Source organism: Struthio camelus, chromosome 1, assembly GCF_040807025.1.
Source record: "Struthio camelus isolate bStrCam1 chromosome 1, bStrCam1.hap1, whole genome shotgun sequence".
NCBI lineage: Eukaryota > Metazoa > Chordata > Aves > Struthioniformes > Struthionidae > Struthio > Struthio camelus.
In genome coordinates this window covers 220,479,967-220,506,558 of record NC_090942.1, presented here as the reverse complement: position 1 = coordinate 220,506,558, position 26,592 = coordinate 220,479,967, and the positions used below count along the sequence as shown (strand labels likewise).

At 38.5% G+C, this 26,592-nt stretch overlaps 1 protein-coding gene across 4 annotated transcripts in view; it reads right to left on the bottom strand.

The window, feature by feature from the left end:
* The window catches only part of RSF1 (remodeling and spacing factor 1), a 67,914-nt gene that overhangs the window by 27,751 nt on the left and 13,571 nt on the right, over nt 1-26,592 (bottom strand). For all 4 annotated transcript variants that reach the window (XM_068930667.1, XM_068930664.1, XM_068930665.1 and 1 more), the window contains exons 2-8: nt 16,177-16,268; nt 11,403-11,495; nt 10,539-10,744; nt 8,476-8,630; nt 3,355-5,084; nt 1,447-1,644; nt 565-669 (exon numbers count right to left, since the gene is read on the bottom strand). In XM_068930667.1, the coding sequence (XP_068786768.1) occupies nt 565-669; nt 1,447-1,644; nt 3,355-5,084; nt 8,476-8,630; nt 10,539-10,744; nt 11,403-11,495; nt 16,177-16,268 (2,579 nt within the window). The remainder of the gene's footprint in view (nt 1-564; nt 670-1,446; nt 1,645-3,354; nt 5,085-8,475; nt 8,631-10,538; nt 10,745-11,402; nt 11,496-16,176; nt 16,269-26,592) is intronic.

The window sequence follows — 26,592 nt, the reverse complement described above, 5'->3', positions numbered from 1 at the left end:
TCATATTTGTCTATTATTTGACAAGGATACCAATGATTTTCTCAGCAGAGTCTAACTATACCACAAGACTCATCAGAAACAGTAGCTTTCTCTAACCAAGTTTTGAGCAAATGTCTGAAGGAGGACTGGAACTTCAAAAACAGCTGCTTGCTTTGGCCACTGATCCATCCCTCACTGCCTACTGCTTCTTCCTCCAGGATGACAGCATGTTTTCTCTTTAGGGAAAAATTAAGACTTTGCATTTTTAATACTACATTTGCTTGAAGTAATTTAACAAAAGTTGGAAGAAAACAAGTGCGGCTGGAGATTTTCATCTACACACCAGCAACACACAACCATTTATCACTAACGGTAGAAAGGAAGAAAAAAGAATTCTCCCTCACAAAACTCAGTTTTACTAAAGGCCAAGGGGGAAGACTGGCATCCCTACAGTCCATCATGTAATACTATTTAACAGGAAAAAAAAAAAAAAAAAAGAAGAAGTAATTTGCCAACCCCCAACAAATCTCCACAACCACAAGCAAAGCTGAAAAGGAGAACACTAAAGTCAAATAAGAACCATACATGCTGGCAAGGTGGGCAGAACCATTCTCCATCAGGGATTATCATCAAAGGAGGGCGAAGGCAGGCTGTATGGTATCCACTGTCACACGAGTCACATAACAAAATCTGCAGAAATAAAATGAAATATGAGTATCTTTTGGCATGCATTATGTGTAACGAGTTCCAGAACTAGTTTCCTGGCCAACACAGAAGCACTTTATAAGTACCCTGGACTGTGCCAAAACCAAGAATCCTGTATCACTCATCTCTAGATGTTCCCGGAGCCTGGAGGTATTTTTTGTGGGGAAGTTACAGTTGAAAACTCTGATACAAGAACTCCAGATTTCCTCTTATGATGGCATGTAGGAGTACTGGACCGCTTGGATTGTGCCCATACTGTGGAACTGGGTAATGCTGTCTAGATCTTGGACCAAGTGACAAACTGTATCTGGACAAGATGTGATGTGAACGGTTTTGTCCATGCACTCACGTCACCGTGAAGGAAACGTGGCCATACAGGGAGGGAACCACAGCATCCTTTAGCAATTTCCTCAGTCTGGATGATTCAACGACAGGACTGTAAACTTGCAGACTCCTAGGGGTATACAGAACTGGGAAACTATTACATTCACACACAGGCAAAACTCTAGATACCCCTCTCCATCAAAAATGGGTGACAAAGTTGACATGAGCTGTGTCAATAGCCACTGGAGTACGTAGTCTTCTACTACGTTGAGTTTAACTGTGGCACTCCTGTAATAAATATTTATCATGCAAAATCTAGCGGATATTCTCCTACACACAGAACTCCTACTGCCCAAAGGAATTAGGTACCTTCGGATGTGCTTCTATTCCACCCTTTACTGCCAAAATAGTCAACAGAAGCTTTCCTCAAAAACCTACCAGCTCAGGGTGATTGGGAAGGCCACACTTCTTGCATGGCTCATCATCATCAGCAGGCGCAGCTTCTTCTTCCTCCTCCTCTTCTTCCTCCTCCTCCTCATCTGAGTTTTTTTCATTCTCTGACTCCTCACTTTCTTCATTACTTGAGTATTTCCACCTGCCACGTGTCCGAGTACCCGTCCACCGAACTTTGCTTCTCTGTGAGACACGCCATTTCAAAGATAAAACACAGAAAACTTACATTGCTTCTTCCCAAATCTTTAAAATACTTAACTTTCTCTATAATGAAGTGATTCATTTCAATCAGCGCAGCTGCAAATTTACAATAACACAGCACAGCAAGACGGGCGCAATCTTCTGAAATAAAATCAGTGCACCTTGTAAGTGAATAACTTACGTTCAGGTGGTCTTCCACGTTTATACTTTACGTTATTTTTCTTAAAGTTAAAATTGACCCAGTTGATATTTCTTTTTGCTAATCAAAGGGATATATTACAGCCACCTTATTTAAACAGCTGTACGTCTTACCATGCATTTATTTGGATTTTCCACCTTTTTTGTTTCATGAAATGAAAGATGACATCTCTTATTCACTAGAGGATGGAGGTACATTTTACTAGGGATTTGTTTCAAATACATGTTGAGTGAGAAACAAAATTCAATTAAAATTCAAATAACATTTTGTATTAGTTAAAACTACTTTCTGCATCCGGGATATTTTAAATTTAAAACAATAAACGAAACAGGAGAAACTTGTTTTGGAATCAAGTGTCCTGTTTCCCATAGACATCATTCCTTCATAATTAATTCTTTTTCTGCAGAGATTGAAAAATAATTTTTCCAGCTTTTTCCACTCACAAATATTTTTCAGTTTTGACTGAAACACTCATTGACCTGAACTAGCTGAAGAAAACAATATGAGAAGAGCGTTCTATTTTCCCTGCAGAAAGCGCTCATACTAAAGGAGCATTTGTCATATCGGTACATTCTTGTTTCAGGTGCTTAACATTAATTTCCAGCTCTTTAGTGATTTGCATTTTCACTAAACTTTAGCAGCAAATGTGTTTCATTTACTTCAGTGCGTTACTTTAATTTAAGCTTCGTAATGTATTATGATAATTTCAAATTCATTTTTAGAACACATTTTCCTAAAAAAAATAAATAAATAAAATAGCCAATTAAATATTTTTTAATCTGCTGAAATGGTAAAAGTTATTTGTTTCAAACACTTTCCATATACTTAAAAATATGGGATCTTTATTCCTTGTTTTCCCTTTGTGCTCCATACCCAGAAAAATACGGAGGATAAATGAATAAAAGGGGTTTATAATTACACAGATTTAGAAGCATGCTATACACCTGCACATTTAATTTCCTTTATTTCATTTCCTTACTATTATTTTTACCTGGCCTACTTCTAAGATCTGTGCCCCATAAGCAAAAGTTCATCATAGGAAAAGAAAAAAAGAAAAAGACATCCCCATCCAAAGTAAAACGTATATCCCATGCAGGTGAAAAGCTAATTACATCATAAATCCACCACAAAGAAAACTTTACTACTCTTCACCATTTTCCAGGTCTTTTTTGCATACTATTTTCCTCAGACTGACCCACCAGACACCAACAAGCATACCATCTAGCAAAGCCGCAGAAGCTAGAAGTCTCCATTCACCCACGCAGTAAGACCGACTCAGATCTGATCATTTCATTCTCTGAAGGAATTTACCCAATTTTGATTTGGTCTAGTCAGTTTAAAACTAAGTTAAATGAAAGATCTGACAAACTTTTAAGTCAACAGATATTAGCACTCTTAGGGGAGTCTCAAAACTCTTTAGACTAATCCATAAATTGGATTGCAAAAGTTACTTCGTCGAAAAAGATGACCAAAAGAACACACTACGATATTACCTTGTTAACTTTAGAATTTGACTCCTTCTCCTGTTTTTTTGCATCGTCTTTTCGTTCCTGTTTTTGTGCTGATGCAGGTTTCTCCTCCTCCTCTTCAGCTCGTTTTTTGTCAGGTTTCTGATCCCGAGTCTCCACGATTTTTGGAGTAGGTTTAGATATTCTTGGAGATCGCCGTAATGTGCGACCAACCCCAAGCTCTTCTGGTGGCGTCTCTGCCTTTCTCTTTCTACTGGAGATCCTGATTGTTAACTTAATTCCTTCTTTCTGTCTTTCGGAAGTTATTTCCTTATTATCTGTTGCACAACTTTCTTCTTCAGAAACTAATTTATATTTAAATTTGCTTTTAGGTACCGGAGATTCCTTTTTACTCTCTGAGGAATCCTCTAGATTAGAAGCATGGGCATCATCTAATCTTTCTGGTTCTGTCTTGGCAAGTTCAGGCTCTTCCTCTTGTTTTTCAGTGTCTGATTTTGCTTCTGCTTTGCTCTCTTCAGGGACTATACTTTTAGTATCAGAGCCCTCCTTTTCTAAAACAGACTTGTCTAATGTAACAGGAGAAGTAGGCGAAGGAGGCATCTCAGCAGCTTTCGGAGAAGCAGGTTTCTCCTCAGACTCACCTTTACTTTTCGAACTCTCTTCGTCAACTAGTGCAAGCTTGGGCAGTTCCTTAGGCGTAGATGCGCTTGAGGACTTTTCTACCTTTTCTAAACACTCATTGGGCGGCGATCGTCTGTCCTTTTGGATTTCCACAGCCAGTTTCTCTTCAGTTGTTTTGGCACAGTCTTCAGAGTTTGAAGATTCCTCCACTACCATTTCAGTAGTTATGCTGTCGAGGGACTCTTTTTCCACAGGACTAGATTCCTCTTTTAAAGGCACTTTCTGGTTAGAAACCTCAGAGATCACAGACCCTACCTCTTTGACCACAGTTACTGCATTTTTCTCAGCCTCACATGCTTTCATAATTTTACTAACAGAGTTTAAGGAGTCTGGCACCTTCTCCCCACTTTTATCATTTTTCTCCTTTAATGAGCTGCTGTCTTCTTTTGTGGTAGCAGAGTGTTCTGACTTATTATTTTGTATGACACTTGGGGTTATTTTTTCACTGCTAATCTCTCCATTTACTAGCACTTTGCCATCAGGACATAAAGCAGTAATTGTAGGGACTCTCTTAAAAGTCTCTTCTTCTGGTTTCCCTTCTTCCTTCAAGACATCCTTTGTCGGAGTTACACATTTACATAGGGGCCCCTTTATTGGACTGTCATAGTCATCTGTCAGCTTGATCTCTCGCTTTTTAAGTGGTATTTTTGCCTGCTGGTCATTCTTAATTTTTTCACTTTCTTCCACAGACTTCTCCACAATTTCTTGGGGAGTTTTGACGTTAACACAAAAGTCTAATCTCTCTGGCTCATGAACTGCTATTTTGTCAGTACAACTTTTTACTTCTTTTAAGTCTTTTGGTTCTACTTTGTTTTCTTTCGCCTCTACTTTAACAGGTTTTACATTTTCTTTAAAGGAGTCACTTTCTTCTTTGACCGTTTGCTTTTCCTCATTGCATTCTGAAGGTTTCTCTAATTTTACTATTACTGGCAATTTTATAATTTCTTTTTCTTCTACTTTCTCAATTTTCACCATGTTTTCATCTTCTTTGACCACAGGAAGAGGAAGGGTCTCCAATTCCTTTGACTGTTCCTCCACCACCTCTTTTTCTTCTTTAATTTTTACTGGATTTTCTGTTGACAGAGAAACACAACTATGAAACAAGCAGGGACTTAAAGGGATGCAGTTAGTCTCAATCAAGACAAATGTATATCAAAAAAATCAAAAACCCCAAACCCATCAACCTTTTCCCCCCCCATACCAAATGATTCTTCTGTCATGGGATTATTAAGAGTTAGGCCTGCTTAATGACAGTGTTAAACAGGTGGGCTGTGAATTTTTAAGCTACAGAATCACAGATCAGTTCAACTATACATCGAGATAAACCTAAACTTCACAGAAGCTAATCAGCAGGATTCCAGATTCATCCTTTTTTCTGCAGATATCTCACCCGCATCTTCAGCTGGGCCACAATACTTTCAGAGAACAGATACATAAAACCTAAGCAGAGAACGCAGGAAACACCAACTTAAAAAAAAAAAAAACAAAAAAAAAAACCAAGTCTCATTCAAGCTTCTGAATTATTTCACTAGCCAGGAGGTGTCATAAGATTCCACGTACTTCAAGTGAAACACCACATATGAATCACTCTCCTCGTTGTAGACACTGTTATTTCAGGAAATATTTAACTATTGTATTTCAGCATTTCAGAGAAAGCTGAAGATATTAAACATTATAGTTTATGACAAAATTCATCTAGATTCTGTTTCCGGGAAATGATCACATCTCCTATGTACTATCAAAATGCAAATCATATACAATATTCTACATTCATTTCATTTGCAGCTTCGAAAACCAGCACAGTAAATACAGCAGACACCAGAAAAATTGCAGAGCCTAAATAGGTTACGTGTAGTTTGCTTAGTCAATTTTAGATTGTTAAGGCTTAAAGTACAGTTCCAGCACTCAAAAAAAATTATTTTATTACTATGTACTTCAGCCTATTCTTTTTCATTACTGCAGCCTCTTAATAGCTTCAGATTTTATCATCTCATTTTTTTGAGTCAGCTAGAGAGAAAGCTCACTACAAAAAAGCAAATATAATAGTATTACATATATCATAACAGCATCTGGCAGAAGTTACAATAACCGTGCCACAACTCCAAACAAAAGGATGTTTCTTCTTCCACCAAACCCCTCTCCCTCCACGTCATTGTAATTCTTTTCCAAGATAAGAGCTTCCCAAAGCAGTGAGAAACCACAGAGGGGAAAGTACCTGCCAGCTAATTTAATTACACTTAAAGAAAACAAGCATATTAAAAAAGAGAGAGCGTGGTGAGGAGGAATTCAGGCATTTTAGAGTACTTTCAAACCCAAAGCATGTATTCCAAGTAAGCGAGTATGGGACTAAGAGAGATGCTAACTCTAGTGTACCTTAAGCGATAACATTTTGAAGGCTCAAGGCTAGCTTTTTTTCCTTTAGAGAGGTGATTACCACTCAGACCCCTTCAAATAAAAAAGCTGCCCTCTAAAGACAGCATTCATCTGCATCAGGGAGAGTGGGATGCATTTGCTGTGTCTACATTCTTCTGCCCTCTCTTCACTTCTTTCTGCCTAAGCTTTGTTCTCAGAGAATAACCATTTTTTCCTTCACCTACTGCTCTCTCCCAAACTTCTAACCTCAAGGATCATCAAAATCCTGAAACTTCCACATGCTGAAACACAACAATTGTTCCAAGATGTAGCGTTTTAAACTTCCTAAACAGCTCATAAAGCATTTCACGTACACCAAACCACTTGGTTGCTGTATAAGCTGACGTCACATTATTTGAGTCAAGCAGGCCAGTAAAAAAAGCAAACTTCAGTTCAGTTTACGTTATTTCTGTACGCACTAATTTCATGCTACTTGGGAAGTGGCCAAAGCAAACAGGTATTGGTTCTTCTAATATGTTCTTACAGTACCTTTGAAGGCCTTCAGTTTTTCAGAATTTCTGAGCACAACCCCTGGACTAATAGGAAAATTCACTAAAGCTTTTCAACCGAAACGGTCTAAATAGCGCTCTGTGAATGCACTTAAATTGCTGCACATATAAATTATTCACAACATACATTGGACTAGAGTCTAGGACTGAGTTTTGCATCAATACACAGCCTGATGTAAGTAGTGACTCAAATGATGGCTTGATGGCTGAGTGTGCCACAGGGTTTGGGGACTTATCACACAGGAGACAGTTATTAAAATGTTTTCAGATGGCTCCTCTTGAATCCAATTCAAGTAAAACAGTATTTGAAGTAAAGATCTAAATTAGATAGTTTAAGCTGGCTTGACCAACTTTTAGTGAGATAAAGGCAAGATCACTACTTAGAATTACCTTTGCAGTATCTGTAACCATGCAGATGATGTTGTCGCTTGTTTGCAACATCAGATACTGGAAACGCCTTGGACTGACAGAAGATTCTACTGATGTTTGTTGCAATTTACTGCAATTCCTACAGTAAGTCTTATATGCTTCCACAACAACTCAAATATTTATCTAAATGTCTTATTTTTTCTGTTCTACAATGTTTGTTGCTAAGACTAAAACAGCAAGTCTTCCTCTTTAAGACTCAGCTTTGGCTAAATCCATATATTCAATTAACTTAAACAGATTTGAAGAAACACATACTAAGACACTGGAAACCTTAAATATTGTTTCTGACTGAGAAAAATCTTTTCCTCTGTTTCAATGTTAATACCAGGTAGTATCTGGGGTAAAATTACTTGGGATAACAAGCTTTTAGCTTTTCATTACCCGACCAAAAAAAAAAAAAAAGTACATTCTTTAACACAAAATATTTCAGGCTAACTGATACTTAGTAAAACCAATGCACAAACCAACAAGATATCAAATATGTGCAATGACATGATAAGGAAGGGAAAAAGGTTCTTTGCTGATAAGGACAATATAGTGGTGGCAGCTAAGCTCCACCTCACGTCTAAAATATTTTACATTGTTTTAACTTAAGCTCGTGTCTTCTTGAAAAATCATATAGATTGTGAAACATCTGAGGGAACAACCTATATTTTTTCATTCAAACTCAAAAAGTAAAAATAAACAACACACCCAATACTGTATTGATACCAATCATGGCATTGCACAAGCAGATTTTTTTGTTTTTGAAATTTTAATATTGCTAAAACAGTGCAACAGCTGGGCAACAGGTCAACGTGCCACAAGAATCATACAATAACAAGTGTTTACAATATTATACAAAATGTACAGCAAGAATGAAAGTACTAGGAAAATAATTTATACACACAGGTATCTTTTTATAGATAAACTATTGAGCCTAAGAATGCACTGAAAAGTTCAGTAATATTAGCTATTTAGCATTTCAAAGTGTTCAACATTTACTTGATTTACTTCAAACACAAACATGCATTTGAAAGAAGTCCTAATCTAACACAGTCACTTTTCAGGAAGTTGAAAATTTTGAAACTGCCACAGAACAACATTAAAAATTTGAAAAAAGAAGCTAGAAAACCTTGTGGAGATGCTTCTTCGCCCTTTTTGGAGTCTTCATCTTCTATGCTTGGGCTTTCACGTGATGAATTCTCCTGCTGATTGCTGTTTTTCAGCAGGGCAGGATCTATTTGTGCTTTCAAGAGCTCAAGGGTCTCGGCGAGCTCATTTCGGTTTCTGAATGACAGAAGGAAAAAACATATTGTCTGATAAGCCACTTACTCACTCACCCCAGAGGGATTCATTAGAGATAAACAAACACCATCTACTTAAATGGATGCTGCCCTAAAAATCAGGCATTCAAAGAGCAGTGAAATGTCTGTCCTATCAAAGTGGCTGCAATTTTCTACTCCAATTTGTACTACTTTCCAATTTATCCTTACTAAAATGAAATAACCTTTTTGAGGGACCTTAACTGTCTTAACCCTCAAGTCCGATTGGTCTCAATCCAAGCTGCTACTATTTATTATTCTTTTCTTTGTTACTCTGTTATCAATCCTCACTGCTTTTATGTTCCTGTTTCACCTTTCTCTCAATGGAAGACCTTGTAGTTTATTGTTCCTGCACCAGAAGAGCAATCCTATCATTTAAGTGATTCAAAAGCAATTAAATTATTTAAATACTTTTAGAAGTATCTATTCCTAAATGTATTCAGTAAACAATACAAAGATGTCTACAAAAATCCAGCTACTGGAGTTATGAGAAAAAGTTCATACACCTCTATACATGCGAGTCTCAGTATACTTATTCAAACTGAACAACTAACTTGAAAAAAAATGGAGCCAAAATACACCATTTGAGATTTGATTAACAGATTCCTTATTTTCATAACAGACTGGAATAATAAGGCTCTCAAGTTACTCTTTTTCAAAAGTTAATACTCAGCAAGTTGTTTTGTCCAAGTTTACAGAAAAACAACGCGTGCCTGGAAGCGTAACAACTCGGACACACAGATTCTCGTGGTTTTAAACCCATGTCAAGTTTTAAAATCCATTACTGTGTTTTACTGATCTGAATGCAGAGCATCAGAACTTTCTCTGCAGAAGCCAAATTTCTTCTACTTTTGGCATTGCTCCCTGGAGTCTGGTGGTAATGCTTATCATTTTATAAGCCACTGATAGTGGTTTCAAACACTTTGTATGACATCCCTGGTTATTAGAGTTACAGATATGTAAACAAGCTGCAGATAAAGATTAAAATTTCCAAAAGAGAAATAAAAAAAATACAGACATTATTTGACTTTTTTTAGACCCATTCCTACATTTCCATTTAGTTTTTACTCAGAGTTGATTCTGCTGAGTCTAGTTTAAAATGTAATTGGAAGCAACTCACTTAAAGCAAAAATCGATCATCTGGTAGATGTGAAACAGATTTCAAACTAATTATTTTCCCTTAAGAAAGATCCCATATATACTTTGCATAGATAGGCAAGTGAAAAATAAGATATGTAGAGTGAGAATCACAAAAACCATAACTCTGAGGCTAAAATATCATTAAAAGATTATCAGATCAAACAGCAGCAGGCAACTGAGACACAAGGGCACTTTCACGTACGTATGTCAGTCCGCATCAACTTCATGCACCCCATCTTCAGTGATCTATGAGATGATTTCTACTCTAGAAGGTTTTCAGTGCCTGCCTACTTATAAAAAATTTTAAACAACCGTGAGGTTAAAAATGCAATGTAATTCTCACAGGAACAAACTGTCCACTGATAATTGTCTTAAAGGCATAGACGTTAAAGAAGCAACAGGTTTTCTCCGTTTGCTAAGGCATTCAGTAGGCCATCCCCTTGTCCTCAAGAGATTCTTCTCTTGGCACTCTCCCCGTACACACATTGTGGCTTGATAGAGCAGAAGACAAGTTATACGTTGGCTGTTACCCACAAATCAGTGAGCCATTTCTCCCCATCATTAGAACCGTCCATATTCTTTCACTAACACATACACCTGAAGAAGGAAACTGCATCATCAGGAACCTTACTCTGTGAAAAACGGAGATTGACTGAAATAAGTTTCTGAACCCCAGTCACAAATTGCCACCTTAAAACAAATAAAAACTGCAAACTAAGAAAAAAAGGAATACCTAACAATGCATTTCCATGTGGATCCATCCTGGTCGTCCTGTTCTTCTATGTACATCCTGACATTATGCTCCTGATCCAGCTGATACCAATACATTAGGCCATCCTTGTCTCGACCAATGGGCTGAAGACGCATTGCATCAGCATCCTCCTCGTTAATAATATTCTTAAACTTTAGATTGTCATCAAACTGACATTCACAGAGATACTGAAAAAGTGAGAAAGTTGGAAAACTGTTAAAATATCAAAGTCTAAACAAAAACAATAACATCAGCTCACCTCCTTTTCAGTGTAATTTGAATAATCTTTTTAAATGTCTCTTTATGGAATCTGTGAGTTCACTACAGCTACTTGTATTTCCAGGTTATGTTGTTTTAAGATCAGAGATAACTTTTAGATTTTTATTACTGGTCAGGTTAGATAGGCTTTATTATTATTACTATTATTATTATTTTTTTAATATAATACAATTGATTTCATGCTACAATAAAACATATATAAGTTGAAACCAACCCTGCCAGGTTTCTCAAGATTCGAAAAGATGAAGTACCATCTTTGCTTTTGGACTTCAGATGAGCACATTTAATTGCAAGCTAATAAACATTTTAGTAAGCGTACTCCACAGACAAATAGCTACTGACATAAAATAGTAACAAAAATAATTTCTTAGGAAGTCTTACATTCAGTTTGGGCCTATCCCACTAGAATGAATAGCATGCCTGTTACAAAATCAACTCCACATTTAGTACATCCTGCAACAATTCAGTCAAGCTGAAGTTGCAAGATTTTTAAGTGAATGAGAAAGCTAATCTATAAGATCTTTAAGTGAGAAAAGGTCATCTAAAAACTAGCTGGTGAACGTATACCTTCAGAATCCCCAATTTGCATTCAACGCTCATTTCTAGGTATCCTTTTTTTTCCATCTCCCAAGCCCAAGTGCTGTTGAATTCTTGGCATATCTGTCACATAAACAAAATATTAAGATAACTAGAGTTAGTGGATACAAACAACTTTAAACTTTTAATATATTAATAGTACCTTACTGCAATAATGATTATACATGATGTCTTAGAGTACTGCAACTCAAAAAGCCCCATACGAAAATAAAAAGTATAACTGGCAAATCTCCACTGACACGGGGAAGAGCATCATCAAGGCCCTGATCACCATCAGCTTCTCTAGACCTCTTAAATGAGGTAGCACAACCCTGAACTGGGGAGTTACAAGACCAACTGCTGTTCTTGTCTTGCTGTGCAAAATCTCCCATTTTTCTCAGTGGTCTACTTAGAATATGAATTCCCTTGAGTAGACGTGATTTCTTATTACATGTCTTTGCAGCGCTTATCACACAAGCCGCCAGGCTCTCTTGGGGCCCCTAAGCCCTACAACTGCACTGCAGATAACAAATGGAACTGACTCTCCACACGGTGAAATTATTATTCTTTAGAAAAAGCTAACCATCTTGGGCCTCAAGTCATTTGATAAATATTTTAGAATACTGTGAGAATAGCCAACAAAAAAAACCCCTTAAATTTACTAGAAATTAAATCCCACCAATATGGAGAAAAAAGAAAAGAAAAAGAAAGCGAGAAGAGCAGCAGTAGAGCATAGACAGAATCAGTGGGAGTCCCAATAAATAACAGGGTAGAAGTAATTCCCTCTCCTCCCTAAACGAGTCAGACATGCTTAAGACAACTCACACGAAAAGGGAAGAGTCATAAGCAAAAACACAACAGCTGCTTATCAAGTCGAGACACCATAGTGGGATCTCCAACGGGCGAGGCTATTCTAGTGGAAATATTCACTAAAAGGAGGCAAAAGTTAGTCAAAAATACATCTCGAGTTGAGAGTATTTTGAAGTGCCACTGTTAATTCACGACTGTCCAAATCAGCACGCAAGGTACTGCGGCATTTCACTCTGCAAGGAACCCAAATCCTGCTGAACGCACCCAGGGAATCACAGCAATGCAGTCTCCCCGTTACTGGGTTACCGTTAAATAAAAGATAAAGTCTCTAAGCCTGTATATCATGTCTAAAGGCAGCTCTCCCTGGAAACAGCAGCAGAAATAACCTTAAATTTCACCCACCAAAAGTAGGATCAAACCTAATTCATATCAGAAAACTGCATGTGGGCTACGTCCAAAAGAGGTGGCCCTACCTCTCCTCTCTCACCACTGCCATGCTACCCCTTGCACCGACAACAGCTCTCAACTGATCCAAGGGTAAGCTAGTTAAGGGAGCTAAAATACAGGAAAACTTTCTCTTTTTGATTTGTGAAGTTGGCGTTTCCTCTGTTTTTCATCCCTACATTGGCTCACTCTTGGGTCAGATGAGTGTCACTGCTCGTACAAGGTAAAGGTCCAGGACTGCACACGAAAGGGAAACTCTGGACCACTTTTTGGCCTTAGCCTGCAATTAGATTGACTCAGCCCTACCAGAAATCACACTTTAAACTGCTACCTACAGAGAACAGTAAAGAGTACCCTCTAACAACAATGAATTATGTTGAACAGTAGGTTTTTGTCTGCGCTGAGGTTAAGGAATATTATAGAGGTACTGCTCTGACCCAAAGCCAAAGCTCACAGTAAGGAAGACACCTGCTCATCACTAGCAAAATGAGGTTATTCTGCTTTCTCTCTTTCCTCCTTTTCAACATTACAAACATTACCACTGGGAAACTGCATATCAAAACGCTTGGTAAGGCCACATGCCATTCACTGTTGAAGTATCTGCTCAAACGGAAATGACTACATTTTGACAACTAAAAACCAGACAATCATGCTTTTTCCTGACAACTATTGTCACAACACTAAAATAAAGAACTTGCTGATTCCGGCTCTGCTGAAACGTGAGCATCAGCCTTCACAGACGGGACATTTTAAACCAGTCAAAAACCTGCTGCTTGAAGAAACAGCTGATTTCTGCACGCTCAAGAGTGGTCAGTACATCCCAACCTCGTAAAAAAAATATCATACCTCTCTCTCCAAAATATTTCTAAAGCAGCTATGATGGCAGCCAGCACTTACAATTGCCAAGCTCCAAGTGTTCACTTTAAACAACGAGCGTAGGAAGGTGAAAGACGCAGCAGAGGAGTCTGCTCGGGTGGGACCGCGGACACCTTAATTCTAACAATCAGGGCAGAGAGGACAGCGTGCTCAGAAAGTGCCCGTGCCAGAGGTGAAGGATCCAGACGGACCAGTGCAGAGAAATCTTATTTGTATAAAAAGGTAAAATATGTTTGACGATCGTCAGGTCGTCTCTGGACATTTTGTCCAGAGACAGTGCAGCCTGAATTCAACCAGGTGCTTCTCAAGAACAGCTAAGCTGGACAGTTCCTTTTAGTTGTTAACGTTTTTAGAACAACCCTTTTTTTTTTTAATCGCACAGTCATACTTGACCATGAGGACTCTTTGCACAGAGGAGAAAAGCCAGATTCCAGAGCCTTAGAGCCATTCCCTTCCCAAAAAGGCTGGTGTGTATGCTAGTGAACCAGCTTGAGCGGTTCACCATCAGAACAGGGAAAGGAAAGAACTCAATTGCCGTGTTAGCTTCCTATCAGAAATACATTCATGTGTCAAAATACCATGATAGCTTCCTATCAAAAACACATTCATGTGTCAAAATACCAGCCCTTGCTTAGTGATAGTGTTGTATGCCTGCCCTTTATAAGCATGGCAGTCAGGTAAAACATAAGTTACAGAAAGTTGGCATGTAATAAAACATATTAGCAATACATTTGTGTGTGTGTGTGTGTGTGTATATACATATATATATGTGTGTGTGTGTGTATATATGTGTGTGTGTATATATACACACACACACACAAGTTTTAGGAGGGTGTAACTTTAACCTCCTCCTGTTAAAAAACATTTTCCCTCCCACGTAGGAAAAGAAAATGGTCACATCTGAAACGTAATTATTCAAGCTTCATCAATAGCAACGCATCAGTAGTTTCTAATAGAGGAAAAACAGATCAACCTTGCCTTTTAGAGTATGTCAAATAACACTACAGGCGTCTCTTAAGAACACCCTCAAAGGTTCTACACCTTCTCAGCTCTCCCTATGTTTTGTGGCATTTCCCAATACTCTCTGTTGTTTTTCTAACTCATATCCCTTTGAAATGGGGACAATATTAGCATACCTCTCTAATTAGTTATATTCCAATTCCTTTGTTCACAAGATTCCTTGGAATCGCTGGCTAGAATAAGTTTCCAGCTAGCTTTGGAGTCTGGTAAATGAGGTAGAATTTAGTACTGTTTACTTGGTCTTAATGGGGGCGGGTGGAAGGGTTTCCTTACCATTTTCCTGTCCTTGCAATGCCTGCTGAAGGAAGAGTTTCCAGACTACTCCCTCATAAACTTGTTTTCTCCCTCTGCTTTCTGCTTATCACACATCTGCTTCAACAGGGTATCTAAGCTCACTAGTCAGAGTTAGAACTTCTCATTTTGCTGCAAAGGCTTTCAGGTATATTAAGGAAATTAACAGACTTCAATAACCACAGTATTTGGTAATACATAAACCACACAGAAGTTACACAGATGATTGTATGTTATTATTTTAAAGTACCATCATAAATACTTTACAGCTGTAATATTTCACAAGTCTATAGAATACAGTTAAGAGGTTAGATTTATTGCAAGGCCTTTCAGCAGCTTATTTCCTGACACGCTGCCAGTCCTAGATACGTCATCATCTTAAGACTACACAAACCTCAAGGCAAATTGCTAACTCCGTAAAGCTTATAGCTAGCGCTAGAGGGGCAAACTGTGACTGGATCCTTCTGGGTACTATAATTTGTATTGTTGCTATTGCCATAATGTCTGTCGCTCCATATATTCCAAGTCAGATGTGATCACGGCTGTACAGACAATAACAAGACTACGTTATTTTGGAATAGAAAGCACAGTAATCAAGGTACCTAGAAGGGAAATACTAGTATATTAACTTTGAATATTTGCATATTTTTATTTTCTGAAGCAGTGGAAAACTTTTAAAGCTGAAAACTATTTGCCTGTAAGGTGCCAAGAGAGGTATAGCCACAATTAAAATACCAATATAGAATTACCTCTGTCAGTAAAACCATGGGATGCTGCATTTTTACATTTGAAGTAATTACATTTAAGTAATTACATTTTCATCTTAGTTGTACAATTCTGAGCACACCAATATAAATCACTGCAACACTTTCATTTATCATGAACACACAGGAAGAGAATTCCTGTATGCTTAGTCCCTGGAACAATACTAACCAAACCACAATGACTAAATCACGTTCAAACAAATGATATATAAATGCATAGTTACTATGTAAATCCCGCTGCTCAATTTAGTTTGTTTGTGGGCTACCAAATCTGCTTCTACGTTTAAGGCTCTAAGTCCCTAAAAAGCATGTTACTACCAAGTATGAAGGTGCTCTTTTACACGCAGAAGATATTGCCTACTTCCAGAAATTTTTGTACAAGCCTAGGCAGACCGAAAGCTAAGCTGGGATCTTATGCAACTGAAGTTTGGGCACACACATCGACGTTGGCCACAACACGGCCTACGGCTCACTACAAATTCATACCAGGGATTGCTGACACAACAGCTCATCATAACCAGATTCCAGCATTGCAGAATAACACAACACACGTATTGTACCTTGATCAAATATTTTTCCCATCTGTCTGCTGTGACAGACTTCCCAATCTTTCTCATCAGTTTCAAGTGAAGCTCCACCAACTCTTTTGGAACTGCAGTATTGAGAGAGAGAGAGAAAAAAAAAAGAAGTTATAAAGGCCGATGTAAACACACTCCAATGCTAAAGACTCATAACTTTGAAACGCTGTAACAAATGGAGAAATTTTAATAAAATGTAACAACTTAAAGTCAGCATAAGAACAATTCCACCACTAGGAAACAAAGGCAGATCAGATTCGTTACATGGGTCTTTTCTTTTAGCTTTACAGCCTTGCCCTTCCTGTGCCCTCCCTTCAATTCAGTAATAAACACCTGAAAAGCCCAGCAGCGTTAAAGTAATAACTGCACAGGAACGATACCACTTAAGACACCTACAGAAATAACACTAAATTTACGGTGGGCAGCACACCTTCAGCCGTCTCTGAAAATCCAAAAGGCGTCTTATGCACCAGGCCTGGAGTATCTCCAAATCCGAGCTATTTTTGGCTGTGTGCACGCTATGAGAGAAGCGTTCTAGAAACTCGGTCCTCACGACTGTAGCTTTGCTGTCTGGTTTTTTCTCCGTTGTAACGGAGGGGCAGAGCAGTTTTCAAGATGCGAGGGGTGAGCGCGGGAGGCTCGAACGCCTGCTGGGCGCAACCGCACCAGCACGCCACCGAGCCAGCGTTTTCCAACCAAATTACGCTTGCAGCCGATTACACACCCCTCGGGTAGGACTTCATCTCGTCTCGCATCTGGGATTTACAAATCAGTCTGGCACCACCAAGCGGCAAACGTGCGCAACATCAAATCTGTCACCTGCAGAGCATCCTGCCTTTTAAAACACGCGGCTGACAAATATTAACGCAACCACACGCGCCCAGCGAAGGCAGCTTTCTGGGTTACTTTCTCAGGAGCTCAGCCAGACCCTTAACATCTGTAACCTGCTGTGGAAAACAAAGAAATAAACTTATTTTTAAAGTTTTTCTTTACAGGTTGTTTGTATACAATTTGATTTTCTGAAAGCATTTTCATCACTCTATGCACACACAATTTAAAAAATTAAAAACCAAGAAATTTTATGATTATTTTTCTGCTGCTCTGCTACTATTACTTTACACACGATAAACAGCTGGAACGCCAAATAAACTTTTTTCTAAATTAGTCACTATAGAGAGAATATTTTTCTACTGCGCTACAGAAGATTTGAGTTTTGGTGTGGGTTTTTTTTTTTTTTAATTATATTTAAATTGATTTCACCTAACTTGATACACGTCTTTCAATCAAATGCCCTTACATTCAGCTGAACATAATGTGTTTTTAAAACCTGTGCGGTGAAAACACTAGTTTTGTTTCAAAAGCAGATTCTCACTGCAGCCAGCAATCTAATACATACATAAACACGGTCCCATGTTAAATACATGAAGTACCAGCCTGGTACCCATAAACAGGTCTGCTTTAAATGTAGGTAACTTTAAGCAACTCAGAATCATCCTGGCTGTTTCCTTTTTATTCCATTTACATTGTTTACCATTACTTTTGCATACTGAAGAAACCTAAGACGTCTCCTCCTTGGTTTTCCTCAAAGTTAGTGCACGCCACAAATTTAAACAACCGTGTGTCTTAAAAGGAACAAAGCCACAAGTCTCAATCCTGCTAGGTGCTGAGCACTTGCAGTGAATGAAATTAAGCACAAAGCACTTCACACACATGAGCAATTCCATTAAAGTCAACTCACAACTAGACTTGGGCTTGTGTTTGTGTTAGGTGGAACGGAGCCAGAGTATTCAGAAACTTACTGGATCAAAGCTTTTTGTTCTGCTTTTTTTTTTTTTTTTTAAATCAGATCACATTTTGTATGGGTGCATACTCATTGGAATCCTATTTTAAAGGAGCATGGATGATTTGTTTAGAAGAATCAAATTCATAGTCGCTCCGAAAAATCCTTGTTAGACTGTTAATCTGGGAAGAGATGGAGAACGTTAACAAGCCAAGAACTGGAAAGTCAACTTTGCACATCCTTGGTCAACACTCAGTCTGATTTCTACTAGTACCTCCTGAAATCTGCCCTCCTCCTCTTTTTTTTCCTTAAACAATTCAGCATTTCAGGTCTTGCAGTTCTAGGAGCTTGAAGGTGTATTGATGCAGTGACTTTTACGAAGAAACTTGACAAAGTATTTCAAATCCACTCTCCATTTATTTAGTACCCTCTCAAGATGTTTTTCATGTATCACAACCATTAATGACCAGGTATCTAGGCTAGCTTGTCATTTCCCTACAAAGCGCTTCGAGGAATTGCCTGACACTGGAGTGCAAGCTCTCTTCCTTGTTCTAGGGAATGAGATGGGAGTTATGGAGAAGAAAACTGAAGGCCACTTTGCAGGCAGAAAATACAGAGTGTGTGAAGTGCAGACTGACCAACTAGGGTGCCTACATAAGAGCAGAAGCCTATGAAATTGAGACAATAAATTCTGTGCTGAAGTCAAGATAACTGTGAATAATATATGGATCACACAAAACAGTACACATCTGATCTACAGAAAAATATCAGCTTGGGGAGGAGATGGTAAGAAGGCTAAAGAGTGGTGAGAATCCCATCCATGCCTCAAACATTCATCTGCCAAGGAGCGGAAGTGCACTAGCAAACTAAACTAAACATTTCAGTAGTCTCAATAGCATGTTGAATCTGGACAACTTCTAATCAACTTACTTTTGTTCATAACATAGAGAGAATTCTTGACAAGAGTTGTTGAAGAAAGAAACCAATAGCATCACTTTTACAATATTCTTATAATCCTATTTATAATAATATCGAATATAACATGCAATCAGTATTTTTTTAATCACAATAGCAAAATATCGTCTCCTCTGCACTATTCAAGCGGGGTCTGCATCACACATTTCAGGGACTCATATGATAACCTAATAATATAACAATTTTGCTTTTGCTTAAGTTTCGCCTGATAGAAGAAACAATAAATATTCTTTCTTACATAACATTGCACTGGACATGGTCCTGGGCAACCTGCTCTAGGGGACACTGCCTGAGCAGAGGGGTTGAACTAGGTGAACTCCCTTCCAACCCCAACTACTCTGAGTCTGTGGTAACAGCCATTCTTCACGAGGCTTTGGCCAAAAGCGTGACAGAACATATACCAAACAACTAAATCGGAATGACAACCCAAAACTTTCATAATCTTTCAAGAGAAAAACAAAGTTTTGCAGTAGCTCTCTAAAATCATGAGATATAGCTCGACAGAATACACTTAATTTAAAAAGTGGAGAAAACCTCAGGGCTCTGTGCGTAGAGCTAATAAGAATAGGAAAAACACTATTTTTAGAAGAAGAAATCCCGGTTTTAAAGACTAATTAAACCATGATGCCATTCCTAGGTATTGAAAAAATAGAGAATTTTCATAGGAAGAAGCCATGAGTTACAAAGACTGAGTCACTGCACATACAGTTACGGAGCTTTTGCTTGAGTTTGGCCAGTTTTCTTGTCCTGCACTTTCCTGGAGGACAAATGCTTTGAATACTGTATTGTACCTGCTCCGGCATTTCAGGGAACTTTCCGTACATCAGTGGCACATTTCTAATAACTTTGAGAAAGGCATAAAATTGGAATGGAAGAGAAAAAATAGGAATACATGGGAACCCTCATCATCGGGTTAGAAAAGCTGTAACTTCAAGACCTGCACAACTGTGGATCACAGACCTGGTTGCAGGTACCCGCTAACACATTCCCAAATAACCACAATCTCGTTTCATCTCTACTTATCTTCTGAGTAAAATTTACAACACTCGCACTGAACACACTCCTAAACAGAACCTAAAGAAACAGAGAAGGAAAACAGAAAATGTAGATGATGCACCAAGCTCAGGCTCTGGAGGGAAGATACAGGGAGTTTATTATCACTGTGAAACAGTTTCAAATAAAAACCTTTGTAGCAGAGCAGGTCTGCAGTGCAGGACATGGAGGGGGTGATCGGAATAATGGCGTACCTAGGATTGGAAGAGAAGTGCAAAGACTATATCGCCTTCCTCTCCCTCCAAGGATGAAGGGAAAAGCCTGCTGAACCCCTGGCATTGTGGGGACTGGGGGGAAGGGAACGAGAAGTAACGTTCTGGGATGCAAAGACTGTTGGCAGTTTTCACGCTTCATGAGCGCAGACAGGTCTTCCCAGTTTTACTAGTAAAACCTTTTTCCATGCTCACTCATTTTGGCAAGTGAAAAACAAAGCGACTCATTGAGATATATAGAGCAAATGTTTCCATTAACAGGTTGCCCTTTTTTGTCTTTCTCCCTTGACAAAAATTACATCTTCATACTATGACTTCACTGTCAAATAAAACCATGCTAAGCAGGCGGACCGCTGAGATCACTGGGACCATTAATAAACTCCCTCCTGTCCATTCTTCTACTAAGCGAAGCTAACTCACAGTAAACTATAGCAGAAAACCTGTGTATTAGCCACTCTGCATGACATGCTGTGCAAAGAGGTTTATGGTAAGCAAATACAAACCAGCTTACACCACATTTACTTTCCTCCACTGTCAGCATGCACTGAGGTGCACTGGTGTCATGTGCAAAGGCAAGAGTATCCATTCGGGTACTTGGTGAAAAGTTGCTAACTACAGCGTAAACTTCCCCTTTACAAACAAGCCGTTATGCACACATTCCCTTAAAAATCAGTTAACTGTGCCCCTTATGAAGGGTAAGAGTGCCCAAGAGACGAGTGACCACGTTTCTATAACGGTTAATATTTTCCTTCTTTTTTCTTTGTGAGTCTGTACTCCCACACACAGGTTGAGGCAGCATAAGTCTTTTTTTTTTTTTTTTTCTAGATTAGTTTTAACCAAAGATCAGCTCCTGATTTAGCTCATTAAAAGTCTAGTGGAACATTTGGAAAGGGAAAGGGGACAGGACCACTTTCAGTGGCCGCGTTGGTCTATGCCAACATAAATGTGTCTCTCTAGTAACTACCTAACTCGTTCAACTCTACCTCAACTTCTGGGAGGAGGAAAATGGGGAATCCTTACAATTGGAATGAGATATATATATATATTTTTTTAAATATATATATATATAAAAATATGTGTGTGTGTGTGTGTGTGTATATAATATATAAAATATGTGTGTGTGTGTGTGTGTGTGTATATATCTCTCCATAGCCTGGAGGGTGCATTAGCCACAAAACATCTAGTAGGAACCAGGCAAGAAGTTATAGTGAACTTCTGAGAATTAATTAAAGTGCTAAAAAGGACACCCATACACATGCAAAGTGCTTGGTATAAAAGAAATTTGAAGTATTTGACCCCTACATTGGTTCAAAATACAAAAAAGCAGGAGTTCCTCTTTCAAAGAACAACCTAAATATCACATCTTCTAGCTGAGTCACTTTGTTATCATCTAACCTCCAAGCCCTGCGTCCATAAAAAAAAGATTGCAGGAAAGCTGGAAAAAAAATGCAACCACTCTGATTCCCAAGCGAACATAAAAAGAGCAATCAGACGAGCTGTGATTAAACTGAAGAACCAAACAGAAAGAACAAGTCGCCAAGTAACATTTTTAAATCCTGTTCCTTGAAAGATCTTGGCAGGCACAAAAAACAAACAAACCACACTCATATGTAAACACATTGTTATCCTCCTAGCAGAGTACTTTGAAATCTTGATGTTCAGTGGCTATATCATTTTCATATAAATATTTGAGCACCTTTGTATCCTTTATCTTTACAAATACCTACTATAAAACACTCAGCTTGCCCGGACTATTCAGAACACATTCCACCCTAACACTATTATTCAATAAAGAGTTATATTTTCACCTTGTTGACCCCGACTTTCATCCCCATGCGGCGACCCCAGCATAGCACCTCTTTCACTGCCATTTGCAGACAAATTGCAACCCCAGTAAACAGTGCTTTGAATTGGGACTGAAAAGCTCTACCTTTTCTCCCTAATTCTGTTATTAACTTACATCACCAGCCTATGAGATCTTCCTATCAGAGTTACATTTGACTTCGCTCCATAAGTCCTAGCTGCAACCAGTACGTAACCTTAAAACTCAACACGACGTTTAGCTATGAAATCTCTTCAAATATTTGGATTCCATCACCCTCTTGTCCAATTCGTTATTAAGCACGCTTCCTTCCCACGTATTTTCACTCTATCTTCTCCCACTGCCCACAACCCAACCTTCTGATGATGTCTGTGTCCTTTGATGCCCACTGTCAATCACGTTCTCACCCTGCCTAAAGCTGATAGCAAGAAATTCATATGAGTTGTCATCAGCTTCACTCTTCAACTTGGAGCTCAAGAAAAAGACTCAACATTCACCAAATAATAGCTGGAACTACCAGAGGCCATACCAGTCTAAAGAAAATCCCTACATAGAAGTTCAACCGTTTTTCAGTAGCCCTTTAGCAGCTAAAAGATGGTCTGGTTTTTCACAAGTGCCCTCTGTTTCATTCTCTGGCTATTAAGTTCCTAGCAATGCTCTTCCAAAGCTCATATATTAAGCCTCCGTAGAAATGGTAAGAAAAGCAAGACTGATATAGGAATAAATTTAAGATTTAGGAAGGAAAGCATATTGTACTGTTCAAGGAATAAACTAGAGGGAGGAAAAGAAAAATGACACAGAGAACAATGTAGGAAAAAATAGCACACAAACTATTTTAGAAATTGGAAATAACCCAGGAAAGGAAAGACAGCAAATAAAAGCCCAGTTTACGATGTTAAAAAAAAAAAAACGTACCGAATATAAAGTGGGCACAAGTCCACAAACTGCAGATACATGAATGGCTAGTGAGAAAAATCTGGCTGGGGCAACAATGTACAAACAAGTACACTGCACTGAAAAGCAGGTACCAAAAATAGTTATTAAAATTGTAACAAATTGCCTTTGTTCACCCTCAAGTCACTTTTAGTAACCACACCATGCATCTCAGCTATTTCAAATCAAGATCACTTGATCCGCTGGTATTTAATTCATGTATAAGCAATTATTTGATTCTCTGAAACTACTGGGACCACAGCCTATATAAAAGAGAAGACAAGGCAGCCCAGCTATCCTTCATTCTGGCTATTAAGATAAGATCTTTTATAAGATGACTCTAGGATTCTCTTGCTTGTTGAGACATTTCAGTCTCCAATATAACAGTAATAATAATCCAAGACTATTCACCTATGACAAAATCCTTCTCATTTCCCTGTTTAGAACTGAACTATGTCATTGCAGTTCCCCGGTAAGGAGTAACTGTGATAATGATGAGAAGAAGAAGAAGAAGAGTACGTCCATGCTATGCACAAGAACCACACCAATTAGCTATGTAAGAGCTGCTCATGCTGCCTTTTTGCTCATGTCTCAAAATCAGCAAACGAAGGCAAATGGCAACAGAGGCAAGCACTAGGGTTACATTCACACAGATGTCTTACAGAAAGCACAAGTGGAGTTAGGAACCCCAGGAAAAGACTCACGGCAGGTTGGTCGGATGCAATTCTTCCACTATATAACAGGAATACCAAAGAGACGTGTCTGGAAATACAACCTCCCTCTGGAAAGTTCGGTTGCTATACAAAATGAGAATTTATATCTCAGACCTCCTTCTGGACTAAGGCACCTGCTGGCCTATAAAGTAGCGGCAGACTTGCTCGCATTTGTCGAGAAGGACGTAGGAGAAAGAAGTTGAGATGCCAATGCTTATTGTTTGATCTAAGTAGTTACACAGTCATTGGAGATGTGGTAAAATTGAATTCAATGCCTTCCTTCAGTCTCTGGAGGTTCAAAATTACAACTCCCTCTCCTACGACGGTGACCCAGCTTCAAGGTAAACAGCTAGGCAGAGAAAGAACTACTCTTAGGGAAGCTATGCTACTGCACAGAAAGAAATGTAAGGTTCAAGGGGCCAGAAAGAGGACAAGAAAAGGGAATGCGACCTTCCCCTGGAGAAAAGGAGCTCAAGTTTTAGTCTCCTAGGTCCCAAATTTCTTAAATGTTTGGCCATTGAAACCTAGGAAAGGGGAGCAGCATGAACAAATGTAGGTATGTGCATCCAAGCTAGTTCTCTATAATCCATCCACGGAGAGATACAGGCGCTTCTACAGAGAGTCACCTCATACTGAAGCAGACCTCCAAAATCTGTCAGACGAACTGCACGCAACACATTCGGTGCGATTAATTCTGTTGAAGAGTGGCAAGTTTTTGGTGAAGACCAATGCATATAAGGTCTTGGAGTACAGGAGCATTACCAGGTACCTGGTGGTGCGTCTCATGCTTAAATTCAGTCACCTAAACTCCTGTGTCCCACTTTAGACACAGAATTGCAATTGCAGATCTGGCCCTAGTTTTTAAGGTTTATCAGTGTGCAGACATCTCCGGCAGACAAAAAATAATTCTCTAAGCACGGCAGCATTTCACTTTGAGAGAAAGAGTATATAAGACTGCAAGAGCTGGGCCTGTTCAGCCTGGAGAAGAGAAGATTGAGAGGGGATCTCATCAACGTGTACAAGTATCTGAAGGGGGAGTGTCAAGAGGATGAGGCCAGCCTCTTCTCCGTGGTGGCCAGCAACAGGACAAGAGGCAATGGGCAGAAACTGAACCACAGGAGGTTCCATCTGAACCTGAGAAAAAACTTCTTCACTGTGAGGGTGACTGAGCATTGGAACAGGTTGTCCATAAGGGTAGTGGAGTCTCCGTCGCTGGAGATTTTCAAAACCCGTCTGGATGAGATCCTGGGCAATATGCTCTAGGTGACCTTGCTTGAGTAGGGAGGTTGGACTAGATGATCTCCAGAGGTCCCATCCAACCTAAACGATTTTGTGATTCTGTGATCTTATTTTATTATACTGAATTATAGTATCCTCAGTGCAGTGAAATAAATGGAAATCAAGGTTCAACATATGAACCCAAAATTGCATACATCAGGAGTTAAGAAGGTTTAGAGCCCTCTTTATTCATGTAACAAATGTAACAACCTTCTCTTAATGTGTTCTATTAGACAGTAAGTTGGATGTGAGCTCTTTTCACTACATGAAACAGGACAAATTTAAAGGCTTCTTCTTTTTTAATCTGTTTAGTTATTAGAAATACCATTCGGGATTCAATTTTGCTAGAAGTCTCAGGTACTGGCTGAGAGTTTTATCTGTCATTAACTGAAGAAGATGGATGTTGATCACACTATAAAATCATTTTATCCTACTTCTCTCTGATTCGAATAAATAGATAATATTAACAATTTCAGAGCAGGCTGAATAAAAAACACTTCTCTAAAACAAGTTTCATGTCCAAGATTAAGTTATTAATCCTCAGTCTTCACTGAAAAAAAACCTCACAAAACAGAAAAAGTTATTTCTTTCATTAATCAGATGAGCTCTACCACAAAGATATTTCTGCTCTTTTGGCATTTAAACCTCAAAAAGTGAGGTTTTTGTCTCTATTCACTGGTGCTCCAATCCGTGCTTCTAATGAGTCTCATTTATAATCTGGGATACACTCATAGGCCTAATTTTTCCATGCTAGATCTTCTATCAAACTTGCTAGTTAGCTACCTAACTAATATCATTTTATCTTGCATTTATATAATGACTTTACAGAACAATATTAACAGGTGAATTGCTACTTGGCAACTTCTATGTCACTGTCAAATATTGCAACCAGCTTTTCTTGAAAAACTAATCCTACAGGCTTAAGTCTTCTGATACAAAAATTATTTTTAGTTTTAAATTTGGTCAGTCCATTACTGTCTCCTAAGAAAGTACAAACAAATATAACCACACTATAAAGATTTACATTTTATATTTTGCAAAAGATTCCACAGTGACTTATTTGTACAGAAAAATCAAGTACTACTCAGTAAGCATCCAATAACTTACAAACAGTGGAATTATGAGGATCTTTAAAGAAATCTCATGCCATTATACACAAAAGCAAACTTTGAAGATGAAGACAAGGCAAATCACTCTGCAATTTAGAATATATTCGACTGCCAATCGGAAGCAATGGCATGTTTGTTCTGCTCTAAGGTAACGTCAGTTCATTAACTTATCAGCATGGATAATGGCAGTTCAAGTGTAAACTTGAAAATATTAAGAACTACTAGAGATTCAGAAAAAAAAGATGCATGGTATTTCAGAGACTCTGGCAAAACAGTTATAAGAGAGTAACATTTGTAGCGGTTTACGGAGATTTCTGTGAAAAGAGGTAGTCACATAATTGGAAAGTAATTCTACAGATGAATTCATGATCGCAAGCCTAAAATTTTACATATTTAATTCAATTAACACAGAATTTGAGGCTTCTTTTAAAGGCCGTCACAAAGAGTAGCAACTTTTTCTCCATTTCTTAAGAAACCCAAGGAGCAAGTGAGAATAGAAATTTCAGAAACAAAACTATCCAAG